General features: G+C 50.2%; 1 protein-coding gene and 1 pseudogene across 1 annotated transcript; both read left to right on the forward strand.

The window, feature by feature from the left end:
- Positions 1 to 9,955: 9,955 nt before the first annotated feature.
- On the forward strand, positions 9,956 to 10,603 carry Neurog3 (neurogenin 3). Its single transcript, XM_046419627.1, has one exon. The coding sequence runs from the start codon at positions 9,956 to 9,958 to the stop codon at positions 10,601 to 10,603; it is 648 nt and encodes a 215-aa protein (XP_046275583.1).
- A 10,557-nt stretch (positions 10,604 to 21,160) lies between these two features.
- LOC124075931 (small ribosomal subunit protein uS8-like) lies at positions 21,161 to 21,537 on the forward strand (annotated as a pseudogene).
- The last annotated feature ends 512 nt before the right edge of the window (positions 21,538 to 22,049 follow it).

Genomic DNA, 22,049 nt, shown 5'->3' on the forward strand with positions numbered 1-22,049 from the left:
CCTTGTGCAAGCTAGGCAAGTGCTCCACCACAGTTATACCCACAGCTCCATGGGTTTTGTTTGATCCATTAAATGTTGTTTTACAAAATTGAATCCAGATGCCTGGATTCCATTAAAAAAAAAAAAAAAAAAGCCCTAAGATTTGGTAAATGTTGGCCACATTCTCTCATGGCAACTATCAGCTCTATCCACTTACACGTGCCATAAGCTCTCCATGGTGTACTGTTCACTTGCCTCTTTTGCATTACCTGACCCCATAGGGATTTAGGACCAGTTCTTGGTGCTCTTTCAAGGCTTTAAAGGGTTCACTGATGTTCAGGAGCCCCACAGCCTTGGCTCTGCCACCTGCATCAGTTTCCAAGAACCACACAGGTGTGCTCAGCCCCTTCCTCTCCCATCATGCCCTTCCAATCTCCCACTGGCTGCCTGATGCCCAGTCTCCCATGACCTGCACAGGCCTGGCCCTTCCATCCTCTCTCTGTTGGAGACGTATCATTCACAATATTCCAACCTGACACAGCCCCTGACCTGAGAAGCTCATCTCCTTGAAGGAGACACTTCTACACTCAGGAAAAGGGTCCCCCTGTGCCAGACTGAGTTTGAGGGTAACACAGAGCACAGCCTCTGGGACTCCATTATTGAGTAGTAAAAGAGCTCTGGATTCTGACCTGGCCTCTCTCACCGTGTAAACTTGGATAAGTCACATTTCCTCTCTGAGCCTCTAATCCCAATCATTTGTCAGCTGAGGGTTTGGGACAACCTGCTGGAGAAGATCTCAGGACTAATCCTCAGGCTCTTGATATTTCTTACAACACTTGGCACTTGGAGTTTTGTTGATTTCAATTCACCCATGTTAAGGACTGTAGGAATTAATTCCCATGTTTTTCAAGAGATTTTATGGCAGGTGGATGAGAATCTCTCTCCCATGTGTTCATCTTATTTGGAGGATGACTTTCCAATGTATGTTCTGTACAACTAAATAGTCACCCCAACTATTCATGGTAATGAATTCATGGAGCAAGAGCAGATAGGACCTCCTGAGCTCATCCAGTCCATCCCACTGCCTCCAAGTAGGCTGCTGACCATTTCAAGACAGAGAATAGGTTTCTACAGACAGGATTCTAACCTCATCTAAGAAGACACTACTCATATTTATTTGCTGGGAGTGATCTAGTCATAAATAGCCAAAATCCCTGATTTTCCAAATTAAGCCACTTCCCTTGGGTCTAATCTTTGAGACTGTGGGGAACAGCTGGCCACCACCTTCCTATAATGATCCTTCATAAACATTTATGGCACAAAGGTAAGATATACCCAATTGACCCAGGCCATCTTGATATGTGGGCAATGGCACTGACAGGACTTGATTTGTAGTTTCCTGTGCAGATAGAAGCTCTGCAAAAACACTCTCCCTTCTATACTTGCATCTGCAAAATATACCCCACCCAGCAAATGAGATCATATGCTGGGAGCCTCTGAACCCACTGTGACTTCTGGTAGAAAAAATGAATGGGCCATATGTACACACCATCAGCCAGCTTCCTCAATTAGCCTGCACCTTGCCATAAATAAGCTCACAAATGGGACCCATCATGTAACCCAGCACCAGGGTAGATGGGACATGGATTCCAAATCAGAAGACCAATTCTTATTTCCACCCCACTATACAAGTCGAGTGCCCCTGGGTAAGTCATACCACCTCTTCTAAGCCTCAGATTCTCTATCTGAAAAAAAACAAGATGCTCATCTCTGACCAGGATGCCTTCCCTGTTAGATAAAAGAATATGCTGACCAAATGTAAACCTGGATCCTTACTCTGGATGACACTGTTACAGTATTTGCAGAGTCCTAAGTGGGTTGCAGAAAGAGAGTGCAAGAAGAATCATCTGTTAGGACTACCCGATACACTCACCTTCACTTTCTGCTGCAAATACTTTGGGTGGTATGGTTATAATGTACATATCATGTTTATTCATAAACGTCTGAGCAATTACTACTTGCTGTTGCTGACGACAGGAATCCTAATCACCTAAGCTGTGAGGTAGGTACTCTATTATCATCCCCTTTTACAGGTGAGAAAACAAAGCTGTCTTCAGAGAGGCTGAGCCAATAGGCCAAGGTTACACAGCTAAGAGGTGGAAAAGTCCAAATTGGCTGCCTGGCTCAAAATCCTCTTTTCCATGCCTTTATGTTGCCAGGTATAAACATATCCCTATAATTTACAAACAAGCCATACTTTTCATATGGTTTATACACTACAGAATACATTAGGAATCATGAAGAGCTAACACTTTTTGAAGGGTGTGCACAAAATGGTTTTCAGATAGGGCTCCATCATCCAAAAATAGGGAGCATGGACTTTTAAAGTCTAAAAAAATGAGAAATTAAGACTAATTTCCCTCAGCAGTGCTAGGACTTACCAGGCAGATGCCACACAGGGCATGAGATGTAAGAAAGCTCTCACTCTCAAGGTCCCACAAACTCAGACCCGCCTGGGGCGGGTAGGGGGTACTGACAAGGAGAAAAGAGAAGTTCAAGTGCACCCCAAAGGAAGGGGAAGTTATTTATTGCTCCAAAATACTTATTCCCCTAAAGCCCCAACTGAGACTTTCCCACCTCCAAAGGTCTCCAAAGGGTGGCTGTGTGGAGATCCTGGGGTGTGGGCAATGGGTTAGGGCCAGGAGAGTGACAAAATGAAGATTCCCTGTCAGGTAGATGGAGTGGACACAGGGAAGCTGAGTTCTAGTTTTATCTCCAGGCCATGACTTTGAGCCTTCGACGGGTCATTTGTTAAATGGGAATTTTTAAAAATTCCTTTTCTGGTTCTCCCTCACAGGTTATACGAGTGTGTTAGAAGATGATCCACCTCCTTTAAATTTTCATATAAATATCAGTGTCACTAATTACTGTGTAGAAAACTATTTTATTGCTTTTCCACTGAGCTAGTTTGGAATTAATTCTTGGACCATCCCACGAGTCACCCCTGCCCCTTCCTGCCTTCCCAGCCTGATACCTGGAGGGAGGGACCCGCAGAAGAGATATGAATAGATTCCTGCTCAACTTACCTCCAAACTATTTTTTATTTTATTCTATTTATTTATTTTATTTTATTTTATTTTATTGTGATGCTGGGGATCAAACCCAGGGCCTGGTGCATGCAAGGCAAGCACTCTACCAACTGAACTATATCCTCAGACCCTTCACCTCCAAACTCATAGCAATCCTGACACAACTCTGCTACCTAAACAGATTCCCCAATAGGGTCAGGGTGAGTTGTAAGAAGGCATCAAGGTTGGAGAACTGAGGAGCAGCCAGGCAGAGAACTCATCTGTCACCACAAGCCTGACTTCTAAAGAGCCATTCCCAAAGGACAATGTCTCCTTCCTTGGGCCAATGGACTTTAGAATGTAGAGAATACATTCAGGAAAATAGACACACACACACACACACACACACACACACAATAAATAAATAAATAAAGACAATTTGTTTAAGGCCCAGGAAGACTGCCCCTCACTTTAGAAATGAGAACTGATCCAAGCTCACAGACAGTGGACAGCATACTTCTCCAAAAACAGGCAGGCCCAGAGAGAGGAAGGGACTCAAGAGCCACACAGAGCCACATACCCAGCTCCACCATAACCCTGGAAGACAGGAAGATCTGAAAAGCTGATGACAGCAGGCCTGCCTGACCTGTCACTGAGCCCAAGAGTTGCATTTGCCCCAAGCCCTGAAAGGTGGAGAGCACAGGGAATGGTTTCTAAACCCCAGGGCCAAACCTACCTTTCCCCACTACCATCACTGCCCTGGCACTTCCACTGCTGATAAAAGATTCACTATCCAGAAACTCAGATGGGGGGGGGGGGCGGGGACTGTTGCAGGAGGAGAGGGTTTCCTTCACTCACAGTGGAAGACTCCAAATTCCAAAACTTGGAATTTTGCAAAACTAAAAAGAAAATTACATTACTCCCCCCCCCCACACACACACCTTTCTCCTTGACTAGATGGGAAAATGAGGCGTACAGAGGTGAAACTATTTTTGTTTGCTCACAATGGCACAGGTGTAAGTGTCGGAGCCGGCCTCCTGTCCAGGCCAACACACACACACACACACACCATTCTTCCCACCATACTTTGTCACTACAGCTAGCTCCAAAGTTTAAACACAACCGACTAGGGAGACTAGCCGGCAGAAGTGTGCGAAATGATTTCCCAGGGTACACGACCGCCCCTACAGCTCCTGGTTGCTCGCTAATTTTGGCAATCCCCGGAGGACCAAAAGGTCCTCTCCAGAGTTCAGAAGCCCAGAAGTCAAGCGAGGACAGGAGGTCAGGCAATGTCCAGCGGGCTCCTCCGGACCTCGTGGCCCTCTAAGCTCTTCCCAGGAGCCTCCTTCCCCTCAGTCTTGGGTGCACTGCCAAGCGCTCTCTTAGCTGCGGGCGCAGCGTGCCACCGCCCCAGAGATCAAGCACCAAGTTCGAGGCTTCTGGAGGTGGCCTCCCTCCGCTCCGGCTTCCGTTGTTTATTTCTTTCTGGGGAGGGAAAATCACACAGGCTGTTTATTTCCCCAGCCTGGACCAGGCGCGAAGCGGGACATATGGGCTTCTTGCGCTCCGCATCTGTGCCATCAGTTGCGTTTTCTGTGGACGCTTGCGCGCGCGCGCGCGCACGCGCGTGCTTGAGGCCAGGGCCGGGAACAAATGTGCATCTGTTAAAATTGACAATAAAGTCCCACAGCAAAGCTGCCAAGATTGGGGCTGCGGGTGGGAGCGGAAGACAGAGGGGGTGGGGGAGATCTAGAGTCTCAAAAGGAGAGGCCAAAGCTTCTGGCCCAGGTATTATGTCGCGAGAAGGTGAGGAGAGCAGCTGCTCCTTCTCGCGGGTGTCTATGGGAGCGAGGATGCATGTGTCCTTGTGAAGAGCACACACCGATCTGCTCAACATATGTCGCCACAAATCACAGTATCTCTCCCTCTTCCCACCCCCCACTCCTCGCGCAGCTCCTGACTCAGCGCAGAGCAGAGAGAGGCGCTGAGAAGAGGGGCCGTTTCAACAGGTGTCTTCGTGCGTAATGCACCTTTTCACGCATTCACGTCTCCGCCGCCGACAGCAATAATGTGAACACTTTGTCTCCAGGCGCTGCGCGCGAGCTGCGGACGCCCTTGGGAGGCGGTCTTAGGCAGGGAGGGGGATCTGGAAATAAAGACCTCGGGCGCTCCTGAGCGTCCGGACCCTCTCCACCCTTTGTTCTCGGACTCCCTGGGCCAGAGCTCCCTCGTGCGCCCTGGGGGGTAGCATATGGCGCCCTCTCACCTACCCAAGAAAAAGAACCAGCCACCCATTCAAGAGCGCACGAGGTCCCTGAGCCTGGGGAGGGGGAATCACCGAGGGAATGGCTTCTCTCCTAAAACCGGTGAAGTCCCCGCCTTATCTCTCCCCACCCAACCTCCGTGGTCCCCTCAGCTGGCGCAGCAGCCGTTGAATGGGGAGCAGCGCGCTGGGCAGCACCAGCCTGCGGAAGCGCCCCAGATCCTGGCAGATGAAATATGGGGCTAGTGAGCCCCTGGAGACCATATGTTTTCAATAAAAGAAGACAAATAGGACCGAGATAGGCCTTGCAGCCAACCTGTTATAAATGAGTGGCAATTGGGCCAATGTACACGGGGGCAGGGCCCCCGGGGGGGAGGCCAGCTTGGTGCCAAATCCATGTGTCAGCTTCTGGGACAGGTGTGCCCAGGGGCCAGGGGCCAGGTCTCCCCTCTCCGGGTTTATCACTGCAAAGGTAATATTGTGCTAACTATGGGTAAACAGTCATTGTGAAAACCAGGGAGAGTTTATCAGAGGCGAACTAGTTGGGGGGTGGCTTAACAATAAAGTTGTCCGCCTTGGGAGCAGGTGACGGCTGGCTGCGCCGACTCCCGCGGTAGATGTTTTCCAAAGCACTCCACTTTACAATCTCTTGTAATTATTTATTAAACGAAATCTATTTATTATTATTTTAGCAAACACTGGAGACAGGTGGGGCTTTCTTTTCGTCCTCTCCTTTTGTTTGAAGGGCTGTTTGAAGTGGCCAGTCTCGGCCCGGGCAGCTCGCTCGCCAGATTTTTGTCTTCCCCTCTTTCAGTGCCGAAGCGAAGGCGAGAGAAAGAAGGCCCCCTCCTCTGGCAAGCCATTAGCTATTCAGCTTCTCGTGGCCCCTACTCCTCACCCCATTCTCAAAGAGCCCCCAGGCAATGCTAAGATTCCCCCCGCCGACAGGAAGGCGGCAGGGCCAGCCGCTGCCTTCCTTCTTTTCCAATCTGCCCTCGGTCTCCAGGCGCCTGGCTGTCCCTCTCTCCTAGACCCCCTCAATCTCCAGGCAAGCCTAGGTCTCAGAAGGTCGAGGGGTACAGGGGTCCTGAAGGCCTTAGAGGCAGTGGATTACTGGGGGTTGTGGGAACAGATTCTGTTCCCAATGGGAAGAGCGATTTTACCAACCCAACCAGCGCGCATCGGCGTAGTCACCGCCTGCGCCTCAGCACTCTGCGGTGCAGGAATTAACTTTGGAGAGGGGTCTGTGAGTCCCCTGCAGCTGAGAGAAAGGGTATGGATCCTTAACCTCGAACTCCCCCGAGACTTGTGGACATCCAGCTCGGCTTTCTGGCCAGAGAAAGAGCTGGTCGGGTGTCCTTTGGTCCCTCAAGCGCAGCTGCTGGAGCAGCTGCGCTCCTGGCCCTGATTGCTTTTTACGCAAAGCAAGATTGGTGGCAGCCTGAAAGCCCTGGAGAGCCCTGAGCCAAAGGGGTGTTGAGGAGTCTGGATAAGAATTTCCAACAGGCCCCCGAATTCTCTACCAATCGACATCTTGGCTAGAATCCTCAGAACTTTGCCTGGCTCATGAAGCTTGCTCTGGGCTCTGATCAGTATCCTGTCTTTCAAGGCAGGCGCCAGCCAGATTCCATCCCTACCTGAGATTCACTTCTAGATGAGGGTCACTGTGGGTTGCTCTTCAGACCCCTGCTGGTAACCACCAGGGCACTTGGGTCCCTCCTGGCTAGGGCTCCCTCAACAGAGCCTGACTCAGGGTCCCAGGACCCCTATAGAAATATGCTTTGAGAATCCTTCCCCAGTTCCTTATTTGAATATGTCTAAATCAAGCAAGGCTAGGATATGGGACAGAAAAGTGGAAAGCTGGAGCATAAGTGGAGCTGGCTCTCCTTGACTGGGAGGGACACTGGATTATTCCTTTTCTTATCCTGTCATTCCTCCCAGACTCAGGACTTCCTCTATTTTCTGCATTTCAATGTCTCTTATTTCCCTCCAAATCCAGGACATGGAAAAAAGTGCCAGGGGAAAATCTAGGTCTAGGAGTCTTAGGATCTGAATTCCATGTGGTTTAACAGAATTACATTGTGTGACCTTGAGCAAGTCACTTTCCCTCTCTGGGCCTCGACTTTTCCATCTGTAAAGCAGGTCTCCAGTTTCGTTCTTAAGACTAGAAGACAAGTTTGTAGCTAGTCCCGGCCTAAGGAAGGAGCTGCAACAGAATATGAAGCCCCAATCCTATGCCCAGGAAAGTCTTTGTTGGTCCTGACCTTGACCCCAGACTTCATTTTCCCGGAAACAGGAAGGGACCCCCGCTGCTCACGGGTGAGATAAGAAGGACCTCGAGCCCACCCCCACCCAATCCTAGAGCTCCCTCTAGCTGGCTCCTATGCATATCATCCTATGCCTAGGAGAGAATTTTGCCCCCAAGCTGCCTGGCAGTGAGAGACCATCACTAGGGCAGACCTACCTCATTCCCTCGCCCCATTGCCTTAGTCTCCCATCCCGGGGGGCTGGCCCCTCCTGCAGTTTCCGGGAGGCTCTGAGTATCTGGAATTGCTAGAAAGCGAAGACTTTGCTACTACAAAGCCAAGACTTTGCAACCGAGATTTAATCCCGACCTCGGCTTCCTCCCCAAAGCACATCCCGGACAAGAGAGAGGAGCGGAAGCCGCAACCCCTCACCCTGAGTGACCGGAAGCAGAAGACCACGGGGTGTCCGACGCGGGGACAAGAGGGAGGGGCAGCAGAAAAAGGACAGATGCTACCTTCAGACTCACTTTGGAAACGTTTCCAGGCAGCGCTAAGACGAGCAAACCTGGGACCTCGGAGAGTCCTTGCCCTGTGCTGGCTGCCCGATTCCTAAGTGATGCCGAGCAGAGGGCTGGACCAGGTGAAGCTGGCAGCCCATTTCCCGCTTGTGATTGGACAAGAAGACTCAGGGGGAAAGAGTAGATTTACTTGCCTCTCACAGAACCAGCGCACCCTGGGGGTTCAAAAGACCAAGTGCTGGCTATGAACTCCAGGCCCCCTCCTGACCTTTTCAAACCTCCCCACCTATGCCCCGGCCTCAGTGCTTGCCAGGATACTAACCATGAGTGGTAGTGCTGGAATGCCCCCTCTGGAACCCCACTACAACCATCTTCTGGGATGGGATCTGGTATGGGGATAGGGTGGGATTCTAAGCCTCTGTCTGGACACTGATTGACATCTCAAGGCAAGTTAACTGTGGAAGGGCTTGGACACCCCAAGGCGAAGGTCTCTGAATTAAAGGGACATAAGCAGCATTTCTCGCGTAGGTCACTCCTGTCCTTCCTCTGCCGCAGTCTGGCTGAGCACAAAATTCACGAGCCACTCAAACAGGAACAAATTTTATTTTTGAAACTTCCGCCAATGCCCTATGCCGACCCACACGCGGTGTTCTCCCGGATTCACACACCAATAGGAAATTCCCTCTTGCGGAATTCCCTCTTACCGTACTTCCCCAACCAATGGGAACTCTCCAGGAGTCCTGTAGCAGGCCCAGGTGGACATGGGGGGAGGGGTCTAATATCCATTTGAATGCAGATCTTAACATAATCATATCATCTCAATGGCTTGCTGGCGTCACCTTTCAATCAAAAATGCCATGCATCATTACTACTTGGCTATGGCTCTTAGCATTCCTCCCTGGATGGAGAGGGTCTGTGAAACACTGTCCCAAGAGTACTTCCTAACCTGACCCATAGCGCAGAAGAGCCGGGTGGTATTTAGAATTAGTGGGCGCTCCTCCGAGCTGCTAGTCAGGACACCACACCTGGCTCCTTATTCTACCTATGCAACTATCAAGCCAGTTGAGAAGCAAGCTACCTTCTTCTCTGAGTCTAAATTTCCCGTGTGTAATACTCAGAGATTGGCCTTCCCTACGGCCTCCCCAAAGTCCCTATAGGGAACCAAGACAGCGTTTGGACAGATGCCAGGGAAAGATGGGAAGGGGCAAAGCGGTCTAAAGCCGCCAGACGGGAGCCAGACGAAGTTCTTCTCACTGGGCGAGGCTCTTTGAGGAACCGAGAGTTGCTGGGACCGAGCCCGCGGGAGAGAGCAAACAGAGCGGCGCTCCCCTCCCCCGACCCCGGCCCTTTGTCCGGAATCCAGCTGTGCCCCGCGGGGGAGGAGCGGGCTCACGTGGCGCGGCCTCGGGACCCCAGCGCTGATTGGCCGGTGGCGCGGGCAGCAGCCCGGCAGGCACGCTCCTGGCCCGGGCCTAGCAGATAAAGCGTGCCAAGGGGCACACGACTTGTGGTTCAGGGAATCCCTGCCGTCTCTGCGCCGTGAGGAGAGAAAACGACCGAGGTCCAGGACCCCCTAGGAGCTTTTCTTCTCTTGAGGCAACTCCCAGACAGTGGCGCCAGCAGCTCAGCAAAACTTGGGAGCGAACGGGCCACCTCAGCTCCCCACTGCTCTCTGAGGTTCACTGCTCTCTAGCCTTTTGCTCCAGGAAAACTAGGTAACACTCGGAGACGGCCAAGGGGCCAGCAAGAGATAAGGGACCCTTTGATCCTGTGGAGGGGGCGGTTCATCCTCGTTTACCCCCCCGCCCCACCTGACCTTAGAATAGGAACTGCCCGGGGCTATTGACCCAAGCTCACCCTTCTCTCTTACCCCGCCACAGGATGGCGCCTCATCCTTTGGGTGCACCCACTATCCAAGTGGCCCACGAGATCCAGCAGCCCTTCCCTGGAGTCTCCGATAACGTGGGGCCCTGCGCCGCGTCCGCCCCACCTAGCCCCACTCGCATGCCCCGAAACTGCTCCGAGGCAGAAGCGGGTGCCTGCCCAGGCGCTGCTAAGAAGCTCAGGGCGCGGCGAGGAGGGCGCAGCCGGCCAAAGAGCGAGTTGGCGCTGAGCAAGCAGAGACGGAGTCGGCGCAAGAAGGCAAACGATCGGGAGCGCAATCGGATGCACAACCTCAACTCGGCGCTCGACGCGTTGCGCGGCGTCCTGCCCACCTTCCCGGACGATGCGAAGCTCACCAAGATCGAGACGCTGCGTTTCGCCCACAATTACATCTGGGCTCTGACTCAAACTCTGCGCATAGCGGACCACAGCTTCTACGGGCCAGACCCTCCCGCACCGCCCTGTGGGGAGCTGGGCAGCCCAGACAGTGGCTCCTCTGGGGACTGGGGCTCCCTCTACTCTCCAGTTTCCCAAGCTGGCAGCCTGAGCCCAGCCGCTTCCCTGGAAGAGCGCCCCGGGCTGCGGGGGCCCACCTCCCCCGCTTGCCTGCGCCCGGGCACCCTGGTATTCTCAGACTTCCTGTGAAGGGTTCTGTGGGTCTCTGGGCCATAGTTTTCAAAGCGAGGGAGGGAGGGAGGGAGTCAGAGCCGCCGGGGGTGGGCGGTGACCTTCAAGTGCTTACTCCTCCTGTCTCTCACTGGCTGACCCCTGGGCCTCTGGTCCGCAGACTGGGTTCAGTCAAGCTGACTGCAGCTTACGCAAACCTTGTGGATACGGGCACGAAGCGGGCATTGCAAGCTGCGCGTATTTTAGGCCTCTTGCCTACGATAACCCCAAAACTCATTCAAAGAAGACGAGCGTGGTAGCACTACACAACCTGAGACACTCACAATCTGGGCACCCTTCTCTAATTCAAGTCTGTTTGTCTGCCTTTCCGTTTGTCTTCTACCACCCTCCTATAATGCGATTTAATCCAATGTTTGGTCTCAGTGCTTGGTCCCTCATCCTGCTCCAAAGACGCTGCTGACTTTCCCTATTCCAAGTCCGAGGTTTCGGGATGCTCCATTCTGCCTTAATCCACGAAGGCGATTTTCCGCCTTCTCCTCCTGCACTTTTCGGAGCCATTGCCCTCCCGGAGCCTGGAGACAGGGTGGCGAACTGGGAAAGCCTAGCTGGCGTCCTGGAGCATCTCCCCAGCTTCTCTGCGTGGTGCGTCTGAAACGTGGCAGCGCTGCAGGTGCCTGAAGCGCTGCGCGTCTCTTCTGTTTTAGAATCAGTTTGTAAATTATATAATGTCTTTGGTAATGATTTGTTATGGTAAATTATATATTCCCTCCCCTGTTTTACACATTTGTATTTATTGATGAGATTTCATGGCGGGGAAAGTCTATATTTTGTACATAAGACTACTAGGAACTGGTGAATGAGACTTTGAGCCAATAAAAGATGGACCCTCAAGAAGTCTCAGCGAGTGACTGGATTGTCCCGCGAGGAGGGGAGGGTAGTTACTGCGGCTGAGTTCCGGGTGCTTCTGTTCTAGAAAATCTTTCTGGGAGTCTGGAGCCCCTCCCCTGGGTGCTCAACTGCAGGCTGGAAGTCTCTTAAGGAATCATTAATCCCGCCCTCCTGTTTTCTTTATAAAAACAGCGACTTGTCCTATTTCAAACAAAGGTTTAGAAGACAAATCTTCAACTTACACGACATGCTGTGTCCCCTACTTCATCAGCCTGAATTTAAAGCGACTCCCCACTTGGGAAAGGCAGAGAGTAATTTGTGAATTGGAGTCCTCAGAAACACAGGAGCCAGGCTGGGCGTCCCAGGAGTTTTCCAAAGTTGCTGGGTCTGTGACGCCTCCACTCATTCACCCTAGCAGCTGCCATCTGAGAAGGTGGCAAGTGCGGCTGAAATCTTTGGCATGCCTCAAACACCAGCAACCTAGATTGAAATTTTTTTCCAGTCAAGTGATCTCTTACTACCAAGAGATGTAGTCGGTGTAATAAGGCTGGCTCCCCCACATACTGAGACTGTCTTGAGGTCGCTCACTAGTGGAGTGTACCTTCATGGAGTTGGGGTCCCTGGTTTCTCAGGGAAGCTGGTCTAAAGTCTAAGAATCCTCAGAATCTGTCTGCAACTTGGGAACAGGAAAATGGAGGGCAGGAACCCTACCTGCTAGTTGAACCCCAGAGGCCTCCCTTGGGTCATCAGGGGATCCTGGAAAGAAATGGGACCAACTCAGGTTGAGGTGGCCCTGCCAGAGACCAGGAGCTGTGGGTAGGTCTCTTTCCAGCACCTTAGAACTCAAAGGTGGTGGCTTATCAGGAGTTAACACTTCTTGTGTATGTCTCCCTCTCCTTTGCCCTTTAAACTGAACTTTTCCTGGCCTCAACTTCCAAGTCTCTAAAGGTAGCTTTAAAGGAGGAGCTGTCTCAGTTATCAGGGGCAGGATTTGGGGGCAGGAAAGGGGATGCTGCAAACAAACGAATGAACAGAGCGTTGTTTCATTTCATGACTTTAATCTGGGAGGAGGAGATTAATGGGTTCTTGATGACTTCTGCAGCAGCCAACTTTCCACCTGGGGCATGGGGCAGGGGTGTGGGGTGTCAGAAGTTCCCTGTTGCACAGACCAAGCAAAGGCTGCTATTTGTTGGGTACTGGGGGAAGGGGTGTAGGCAGACATAAAAAGCAGGAAACTCTCTGTCCTCCCATGGGTAGAGACAAAATAATTTAAGACCAAATAAATATTGGTGCTATGTGGAGATAGAAGCCACAAATGGAGGATGGGGCTGAATTGCAGAAAGCTTGCCAGAGGAGGTGTGTTTGGATCAGGACAAAAAAGCAGAAGGTCCTTCTTTCTGTGTAGGTCTCTGAGAAGTAGTATTCATCCAGGCTGGGGACTCCCTTGGTACAAACGACCTTTTGAAACTGTACAAGAGTTTGGGTGAGCTCCTCCAGCTAGCTGCACCTAGGAGAGCTGGGGTGCAACCACTGTGTGCTCTCCTGCTTTCCAGGGCATTCATTAAGGAGCTATTAGTCACCCAGTGCACACAGACTTGCCTTCCGCCTCACGAATTAAAACACAGGCGCGTGTGTGGGCCCCGAGCACATACACAGACCCCCACTGTGATTCTCTATCACTATGATTCTCTGCCGCTGAACCTTGGGCCGGGGGCATTGACTCAACAGCTATCTGCCCTACTTTTCAAATCTGAAGGGTTAGAGTTTGGTATAATCCCTGTAAAAAATTTAGAGCTCTGTGCCTGAACGATTCATCAACGGGTGTGGAACTGCGCTGAGGTTGGGAACATCCTCCAGGGCCCTTTCCAAAGAGTCCCTAAGCAAGGAGGGCTCGGAAACATTTCCGAGTGGCCGGTGCCACTAGCCCGGCACCTTCACCCCCACGCCCACCACCTCCCGGGTGATATTACGTTCAGTGGATTTTAAAACCAGTCAAGGCTGCTGGACGACTCGGCTGGGAAATCGATTTTACTCCCTCCGCTAGCGCTTCTTTGAATGAGGATCGTCCTCCGGTCTGAGGTCGCCTTCTGCTCCCCAAGTCCCTGAAACCCGGACAGGATAGGAAAGACCGTTTGGTGGAATGACTCTCGCCTCTCTTCTGCCTTTGTCTGAGCCCAAGCCTGGTTTCCAGAAAAAGCACATGAATCTTGCACCTCCCACCCCTCGTCCCCCTGGCCAACCCCGTCGGCACACACAAGCAGGTAGATTTATGGTGCCCTGCCCCCATCCCACCCCACCTCCCAGCCAGCCTCGGTCGGGGGACAAAGCGTCCCGGGGCCATTGGAATGCTAATGTCTGGGAGCCTGAACGCTGGGCTGGCACAAAGGCAGGAGGGGCCGGGTGCACCCTTCCCCCACTGGCTGCCGGCTGTATGACCTTGGACAAGTCTCTGAGACTCAGCTAATTCACTAGAGAAGTTGGAGGGAGTTCCTAAAACCCCTCGTAGAAGTCCTAGGTCTCTAAGAGGAAGTAGTGCTTGCAGTGAATGAAGTTACAGTCCCCCACAACGATCAGCAATGGAAAACGCCCCTCAGTCCCAGACGCTGGGGATAGTGTAGGGAAGGGGGGGAGGTTAGACTAAAAGTGGGGCACTAACTAAGCGCTGAGTAAACGAAATTATATTTTTACGCTCTTGTAATTAATGTTCTCCGTTGTGAATATGAATTAATGTTATCCCTTGTATTCCTTTCCCCCTCCCCAGTTTTAAAATTGCTGCAGACCACTGCTCAAGAAAGGGGGCGGGGCCGACACCTGCCTGCCCCTCCTTCAAGAGGTCAGACGCACGGACAGGTCTCCTGAATGTCAGGTTACTTCTCAGGCATCCTTCTACAGCCAGTGAGGTGGGCAGGCAGAGCCGCAACACTCATGGAAACAGAGACCCAAGTCGGGAAATAAATGACTTGCCCAAGGTCCTCAATTACTTGGTAACTAATCGAAGCAAACTGGAATTGGGACCCTGACTCTTAAGATAAGCAGTTCGGTGTTCTTTATTCTGTCCACAGATGGCGGAGGTGGCGGGGCGGGGGGGGGCGAGTCATATGGGCTTTGACTCAAGCGTGGTCCTTGAGGTTCTTGTAAGGCCAAAAGGTTCCATGGCACCTCGACCACGCCCCGACTCCTGGTCAACCTTCAGCTCCAGTCTGCTGCCTGGGATTCCGAGATACGTGGGCCAAGGCCAACTGAGCCAACTGAGCCGGCGCTAGCCCGGCTAACGACGCGCCCCTGACCATGGTGCTGAAACAGCCGTGATGGTCTGGCGCTAGGCATTCTCCCTACGGAAAACCACCTAGCAAACACCTCTGCGCATGTTTCCAGGCCGGAGTGCTAGAGAGACCCCTGTGGGTATGAAGACTCAGAGGACTGTCAGGTTTCCCTAGTATGCTGGGGAAGGCATGGGCTCTGTTGCTACTAACTGATCCTAGCAAGGTCTCCCCCATACACCCCACCTCCCCTCATCTGTGTGTGTGCCTGCACACACGCATTAGTAAATGATGTCGCTAGGTTTGAGTGACAAGCTTAGGGATTTCTGGCAGCTTCTGAGTGATCTGAGACTTCCCATGGGAAGTCTGGGCTCAGATAGCCCTAGCTGGGAGAACTGATTTGAAAAGTTGCCCTCAACAGGAATTTCATTCTTTGGGTTTAAATGAAGTTTCAGCGATTCAAAGAACAAAGGCAAAAGAAAATACTCCAGATGCACAAAATAGCAGAGTGGCTAAGAGCAGCCACTATAGAATCACACTCATGAGTTCAAATCTGATGTTGTCACTAACTAATGGTTTTCAATTAAAATCCTTTTGTTTCTCTAAGGTTTATTTACATCATCTGTGAAATTGAGACAATAAATAGTAGCCACTTTATTGGCCTGTTGTACTGATTAGATAGACTTGTTTAGCTTTCTAAGCTTCCTTAAATGGTACTTATTTTTGTAGCAGTCACTGAATCCAGATTCTCTCGAATGCTAAGCTAAGCAAGTGCTCTACCACTAAGCTACATCCCCAGTCTATTTAGTAGTAGTATAGTAGTAGTAGTAGCAGCAGCAGCAGCAGTAGAGGTAGTAGACAGGGTCTCACTAAATTTCCCAGGCTGGTCTCAAACTTGCAATCCTCTTGCCCTACCTCAGTCTCCCCAGTAGCTGGAAATACAGATGTGCACCGCCACCACAGATGGTACTATTGTTAGCATCTTCATTTGTCTTTTTTTAAAATATTTTTTAGTTGTTGATGGACCTTTATTTTACTTATTTGTATGTGGTGCTGAGAATCAAACCTAATACGTCACACATGCTAGGCAAGCGCGCTACCACTGAGCCACAACCCCAGCCCTTCATTTGTCTTAAATTCTTCTCCTATTCTCCCTTTTGGGAGGAGGGAGGCTTTTGCATAAATTTGCACTTGCCTTGAACTTCTGTATATTGTAAACTGGCACAAATTCCAAGGGTGTTTGGACTGGTAATTCACCAGTTTAGATCTACCATTCCTGATCTGCAGGATTATGTCTAGTCACCTCTGGTGAATCTCAAATGAAGTGTCCAAAATGAAATTCCTCTCCTCTATCTTCAAGTTAATGTTGCCCCGTTCCTGATCTCACTAAGTAGTATCACCCATACTGGAAATCAAGGGTTCATCTAGACTATTCTCTCTCACTTCCCCTGTCTAGTTAACCCTTGAAATCCTACTGACTTTCCCTTCTTGCTTTTTCTTAGATGATGTCTCTCATTTACCTCCTATAACCACTGTCCCAGTTCAACTTATCTCCCTCACATGGGAGGATCACCTGACTAAATTTCCCAGGCTGGTCTCAAACTTGCAATCCTCTTGCCCTGTCTCAGTCTCCCCAGTAGCTGAATTATAGATGTGCACCACCACGGATGGTACTATTGTTAGCATCTTCATTTGTCTTCAGTTCCTACCTCTAATCTTGATACTCTACTGTATCCTTCTGGGGCAGCTGGAGTTCCCATCCAATTGACAAATACAACATTGTCACTTTCCTCTTTAATATGCAAATATGAACGTATCATTCTCCTGCTCAGAATCTGTAAGTGGTTTCTAGTCACCCAAAAACAGCTCATGTTTTAACTGGGAAGGATAGTTTATTGGGAGATGTGAATTGATATGAATCTGGGTTCAATTCCCAGATTGTTATTATCAATATAACCATGAACAAGTTCCTAAATTTTTCTTCCAGTGTATTCATCTGTAAAGCAGGGACAGTAGTGTTACCTTTTAGTTGGCAGGTTAGGGTAAAGCTAGGCTTCTATCGCAGAGACTCACTAATAATTCAATCTGTGCTGAACATCGCTGGTGGGTGGGGAGCTCTGCTCCATGCCGTCATTCAGGGACCTTTGTCCCTTCCATTTTCTTCCTCCACCAGTTCCTAGGTCTTTGCCAACCAAAAAGTTGAGGCTGCACTGCCTTGGGTCCCAGCAAGTGGGAATGGGAAATAGAGCACAGAGAAGGCTCACCCACCATCTTGAGCAAATACCACTTCTGCTCTCATCCACAGGGAGAAGGATCATTTGGCTTCACTTAACGTGATGAGACACTCTATGCCTAGGAAGAGTTGAAGTCTAGGTTCTGGTAGGCGTTGAGCAGTCTCGACTGCAGGATTATGGCTGGGATGAAGTTGAGTTGTACCTGCTACTGTTAATTTTGTTTTATTATCACAAATCGCATATGCTTACAACCAGAATCCTGACACAGCACCATCTATTTCCCAGTGCCTGTTTGCCTTTTACGCTTCAGAGATACTGACCTGCTCTGTTTGCCCCTTATGCACAGGGTGATGTGGCTAGCCCAAACTCCCAAACTGTTAATTCTGGAGACACACTGAGACTCTTGCTATCCTAACATCATCACCAGCTACTAGTTACCTATCACTGCATTTCAGATTATCCAAAACTTAACTACTTCAAATAAGAAACATTTATTATGTAGGACTTCTGTGGGTCCCCAATGTAGATGGGGCTTAGCTGGGTGCCTCTGGTTCAAGATGTCTTATGAGGTTTTAGTCAGAGAGTCAGGCGGGAGTGTGGTCTCCCCTGAGGACTTGACTGGAGGAGGAGACCCTTCCAAACCCAGTCGTGTGTGGTGTTGGAGGATTCAGTTTCTCAAGGCTTCTAGAATGAGAACCTTGGATCTTCACTGGCTTTTGGCCAGGGTCCTCCTCAGATCCTTGTCATCTGGGCCTCTCCATAGAGTAGCTCACAGCCCAGCAACTGGCTTCCCTCAAGGTAAGCAAATAAGACGTGATGACACCCAAGACAGAAGTCAGTCTTTTCGAAATCTAATCTCAAAAGTGACAACCCATTTCCTCTGCCATGTTCTATTCACTGGAAAGAAATCACTAACTCTAGCCCACAGTCAAGGGGTGGGGATTATACAAGGAAATGAATACCAGGAGGCAAAGATCACTGGGGACCCTATTATAGGTGGTCTATCGCATTGGCAGTCACAGGAATCTTTGCTATTTACATTCCATACCCTGAAGAAAGATAGACTGATACACACACACACACACACACACACACACACACACACACACACACCTCTTCAGGGCCAAATATACCAGAGTTCAAAAACAGAAAGTGCAGGTAATTTGACTCCTGAAACTAAAACAGATCACTCCTTGTCCCCAGAGTTTGGGATGGCTCCCAGGGAAGGCCCATGGGAGCCCACTAAGGGTGATTCAAGCCCCACCGTCCCCCCATCGCTGATCTCTGACATCCATTTACTGCTTTCATAGGTCTCCCTGCCCCCACTGTGGAGGCAGAGATTTAGGACGTCTGGGGCCTGGACACCGTACCCACTGAAGGAAATTTACTGCCTCCAGAGAACCGGGGCCTGACTTGGGGTCTTGAATGCATCTTCTCCCCCTTTGCCTTCTCTTTATTAGGTTAATCATTGCTTGAATCGGTTGCCATGGTTTGGGCAAACCCATGGCGACTCTATAATGAAGCCTGAAAGACTCGGACCCCATTTATCATCCCCAGTGTTTGGGAGGCCCCGAGCCTCATTTGCCGCCCCCAGGCTCTGGGCACCACCCTTCTGCCTGGGGCCCCCAGGCCCCTTTTGAACGAGGGATGAACAGGTGGCGACTTGGAAGAGGAGAAGAGGAGACCCACACAGGTGGAGTGAACACATTTACGTTCACACCCGCACACGCACGCACGCACACATCTACACACACACACACGTACGCACATGCACACGCACACACATTTTTCACTCCAAGAGTCTGAACACAAACCAAACACATAAACATTTCTGCCTGGCTTTCCCCCCCCCCCGCCCCCCTGGGGAGTGTGAGAGGCAGAAAATGATCTTCAGGTGGAAGGAATGTGTGGACGCCTTGAGAACGAGGACGCTTACATCCCAGCAGATCCTGAGGTTGTTAGAGCCTCTATTCCCTGGGGCAAAAATTGGACAATGAGTTAGGAACACATAGGGAAAGATCAGTGTGGAAATGAAGGTATGTAGAGGTACAGAAACAGGGTCAAAGTCACCCAGTGATGCAGTCAGAGTAAGTAAGACCCAGAGCCAGTCAAATTTATTTTGGAAAATGTCAAAACTAAAGAAAAGAGAATAATGAATTATTATGCATCCATCGCCCAAATTAAAGAATTGTCAGCTGAGAGCCGAATTTCATACACACCCCTGCTTATTGCTCCCAACACTTCTACCGTGGATTATTTTGAAGCAAATCCAGGACAGCATACGATTTCAACAAGGTATCCTTTTTTTGTTCAGCATAAATTGCAATATAGACTGTAGCAGCTAAGAGTATTGACTGTGAAGACAGAGAGCCAGGGGTTCAAATCCAAGCTCTGCCTCTTCCCAGTTGTGTGACATTCAGCCCATGAGCCTCTGATCTCTAGTTCTTTCAACTATAAAAGCATACAATGTCACCTCTCACATAGAGTGATTGTCAGGGTTAGATGAAATATCACAAGGCAGGCCACAGCGCCTGTGCTGAGTAATTGGTGGTGGCTTTTATGACTTCTATTCTTACGATCAGGGCGCCACCCTAGATGGTTGTTGTCCTGGAAAATCAACACTTGGCCTCCCACGGGAGCGTTTCTTGGGGCATTTCCCTGAGATGGAGGCAAGTGCCTTGTCACTACTCTATACCTGGCACTGGGTTCTGAGAAGATGGGCCTCAGCTGTGAGACTGGCTCCAGCTCTGACAGTGTTCAACCTCACCCCTCAAGCCATGCCCCCAGTGGGCGAGGCCAGCCCCTCTCTCCTCCTCTTGTACCACAGGCCTGCTTGCTACTGATCCCATTTCAGAGCAGGATGTTTGTGTATACGCACACGGGAGCACTTGCTTCTCTGTGGGTGTGCTCTGTGGGTCTGACCCTAGTGTGAACCAGTACATTTCTCAGCTACTGTGGGCTCTGCCTGTGTGAGACTCCAGACCAGGAGGGCCTTCTTAACAGTTCCAGGTTGACTGACAGACACCAGAGGAAAATTAACTAATGAAGGCACAAGCATGGCTTCCTGGAGGAGGTGGAGAGAGCACTCTTCAACATGTTAGGTTGAGACAGAGAAGAGGGGCTGTCAGGGGGCTGTGCAGGCTGCAGGTATGGGAGGGCAAGCAGCCATCTGGGTTGCTGTGTACATGAGGCCCAAGTCCCAGAAGCTGGCCTCCTCTGCAAGAACAGTTGATTCCAGGAAATCTACATCCCCAGGAGCAGAACTCTGAAAGGACCCAGCTGAACCCTTCTGTTCTATCCACTTTTTTTTATTTGACTCTACTATATTTCAGCACAGTCCTAGTGTTTTCTGTTTATTAGTCTGTGAGATTAGAATTATTACTTCTGTGGATTATGAGGCACAAACTGAAGCAGAAAGCAATAAAGTATCAGTTGCTGGTTGCCCAGTGTGAGGTGGCACTGGACTTGAACTCAAGCTGCCTTGACCTAGAGTTGCTGCTTTTCACTAATGCCCTTAACCATGCTGACAGGTGCTCCATTTCCTTTCTTAAGTTTGAATTTTAGACATTTTCAAATATGCACAAGAATGCAGAAAATAGAAAAATGTATCTTTACGCTCTATTACTCAGCTCCTGCTTTTTAAAGGCAGCAAGTGAGAAGAGGTGGGGGACAGGTGGAGGACATGGGACTGTAAAGAAATTCCTGACAATTGGCCATGGATTCACAGCCAACCTCAGTTATCTGCCACCTCCCCACCACCAAACCTTCCCCAGGTATGTCTCATCCTACTAATACATTAGTGCACATTTTTTAAGTGATAAGAACAGAACCAAGCCATTTTTACACCAAATGAATAATTCTGTAATATAACCTAATATCCATTCATACACAAGAGCCTCCAATTATCTTTGTGTGTGTATGTGTGTGTGTGTGTGTGTGTGTATGTATGTATGTGTGGTCCTGGGGACTGAACCCAGGGGTGCTCTATCACTGCTATATCTATCCCCAATCCTTTTTATTTTTATGTTGAGACAGGGTTTCAGTAGGTTTCCCAGGCTGGCCTCAAACTTTCCATCCTCCTGTATGTCTCCCAAGTAGCTGGGATTATCGGCCTAAGCCACCACACTTGGCTCTCCAATTGTCTTTTAAAAAAAAAAATGTACAGATAACTGCACACTTACCATCCCACCACAATGGGGTACACAAATGTCTTGGCTGATGCTCTTAAGAGCATCAACAATGTCAAAAAGAGAAGCAGATGCCAAGTTATTTTCAGGCCTCATTTCCCACTGTGACGATGGAGCATGGTTATATTAGTGAACTTGAAACCACTGATGATCACAGGGACATTGTTGTGACCCTCACAGGCACAGTTTAACACAGTTCAAACAGATGTGGAGTTGTCAGTCTCAGGATCAATGTGGAGCTCAAAGACCTAGAAAAATGGCAGAATAATCTGCTCCCATCCCGTTCATTAGCTGGCACTGTATTAACAACCCCAACCGGCATCATGGACCACAAAAAACAGATGAGACACACAGGAGGAAAAACCCTAGGGTTCTTTTTCTAGGGATGCAAAACACACATACAAACAAGATATCTCAATGGTAGAAAATTAAAATGTACAAAGAACCTCCCACCCTGGAGTCCGGCTGCGGGCTGGAGGCAGGACCAGGCTTGATGGGACCAGCCTTGAGTAATTCATTCCTCCCCTCTGGTCCTCACCAGCCCCCGCCTCATGTATGGTGACCAAGCATTCTGGGTCTTCCGGGACTTCCCTGGTATCAGTGCTGCACGTCCCTTATCCCAGGCAAACCCAGATGGCTGGTCACTGAACAAGGAGCCAGAAGCCTGGAACTCATCCCAGTCGCCCCCTCACCCCGCCCCTAGTTCCAGTGTGGGGTCACCCACTGAGAGCAGGGGGAGCCCCCCACTGAATAATAATTTCAAGGGTTCTCAAAATGACAAATAATTTACCGAAACCTTTGAAGGTCTGAGGCATGCCCAGCTTGGGCCAGGAGAGCCTGTAGCCCTCCGGTGGAGAATCGGGATCTTTTCACACCCAGGAGGCCAAATTCAGCC

Source organism: Marmota monax, unplaced genomic scaffold (genome assembly GCF_021218885.2).
Source record: "Marmota monax isolate L192 unplaced genomic scaffold, Marmota_monax_Labrador192_F-V1.1 WCK01_AAM20220418_F8-fsc00019, whole genome shotgun sequence".
Lineage (NCBI taxonomy): Eukaryota > Metazoa > Chordata > Mammalia > Rodentia > Sciuridae > Marmota > Marmota monax.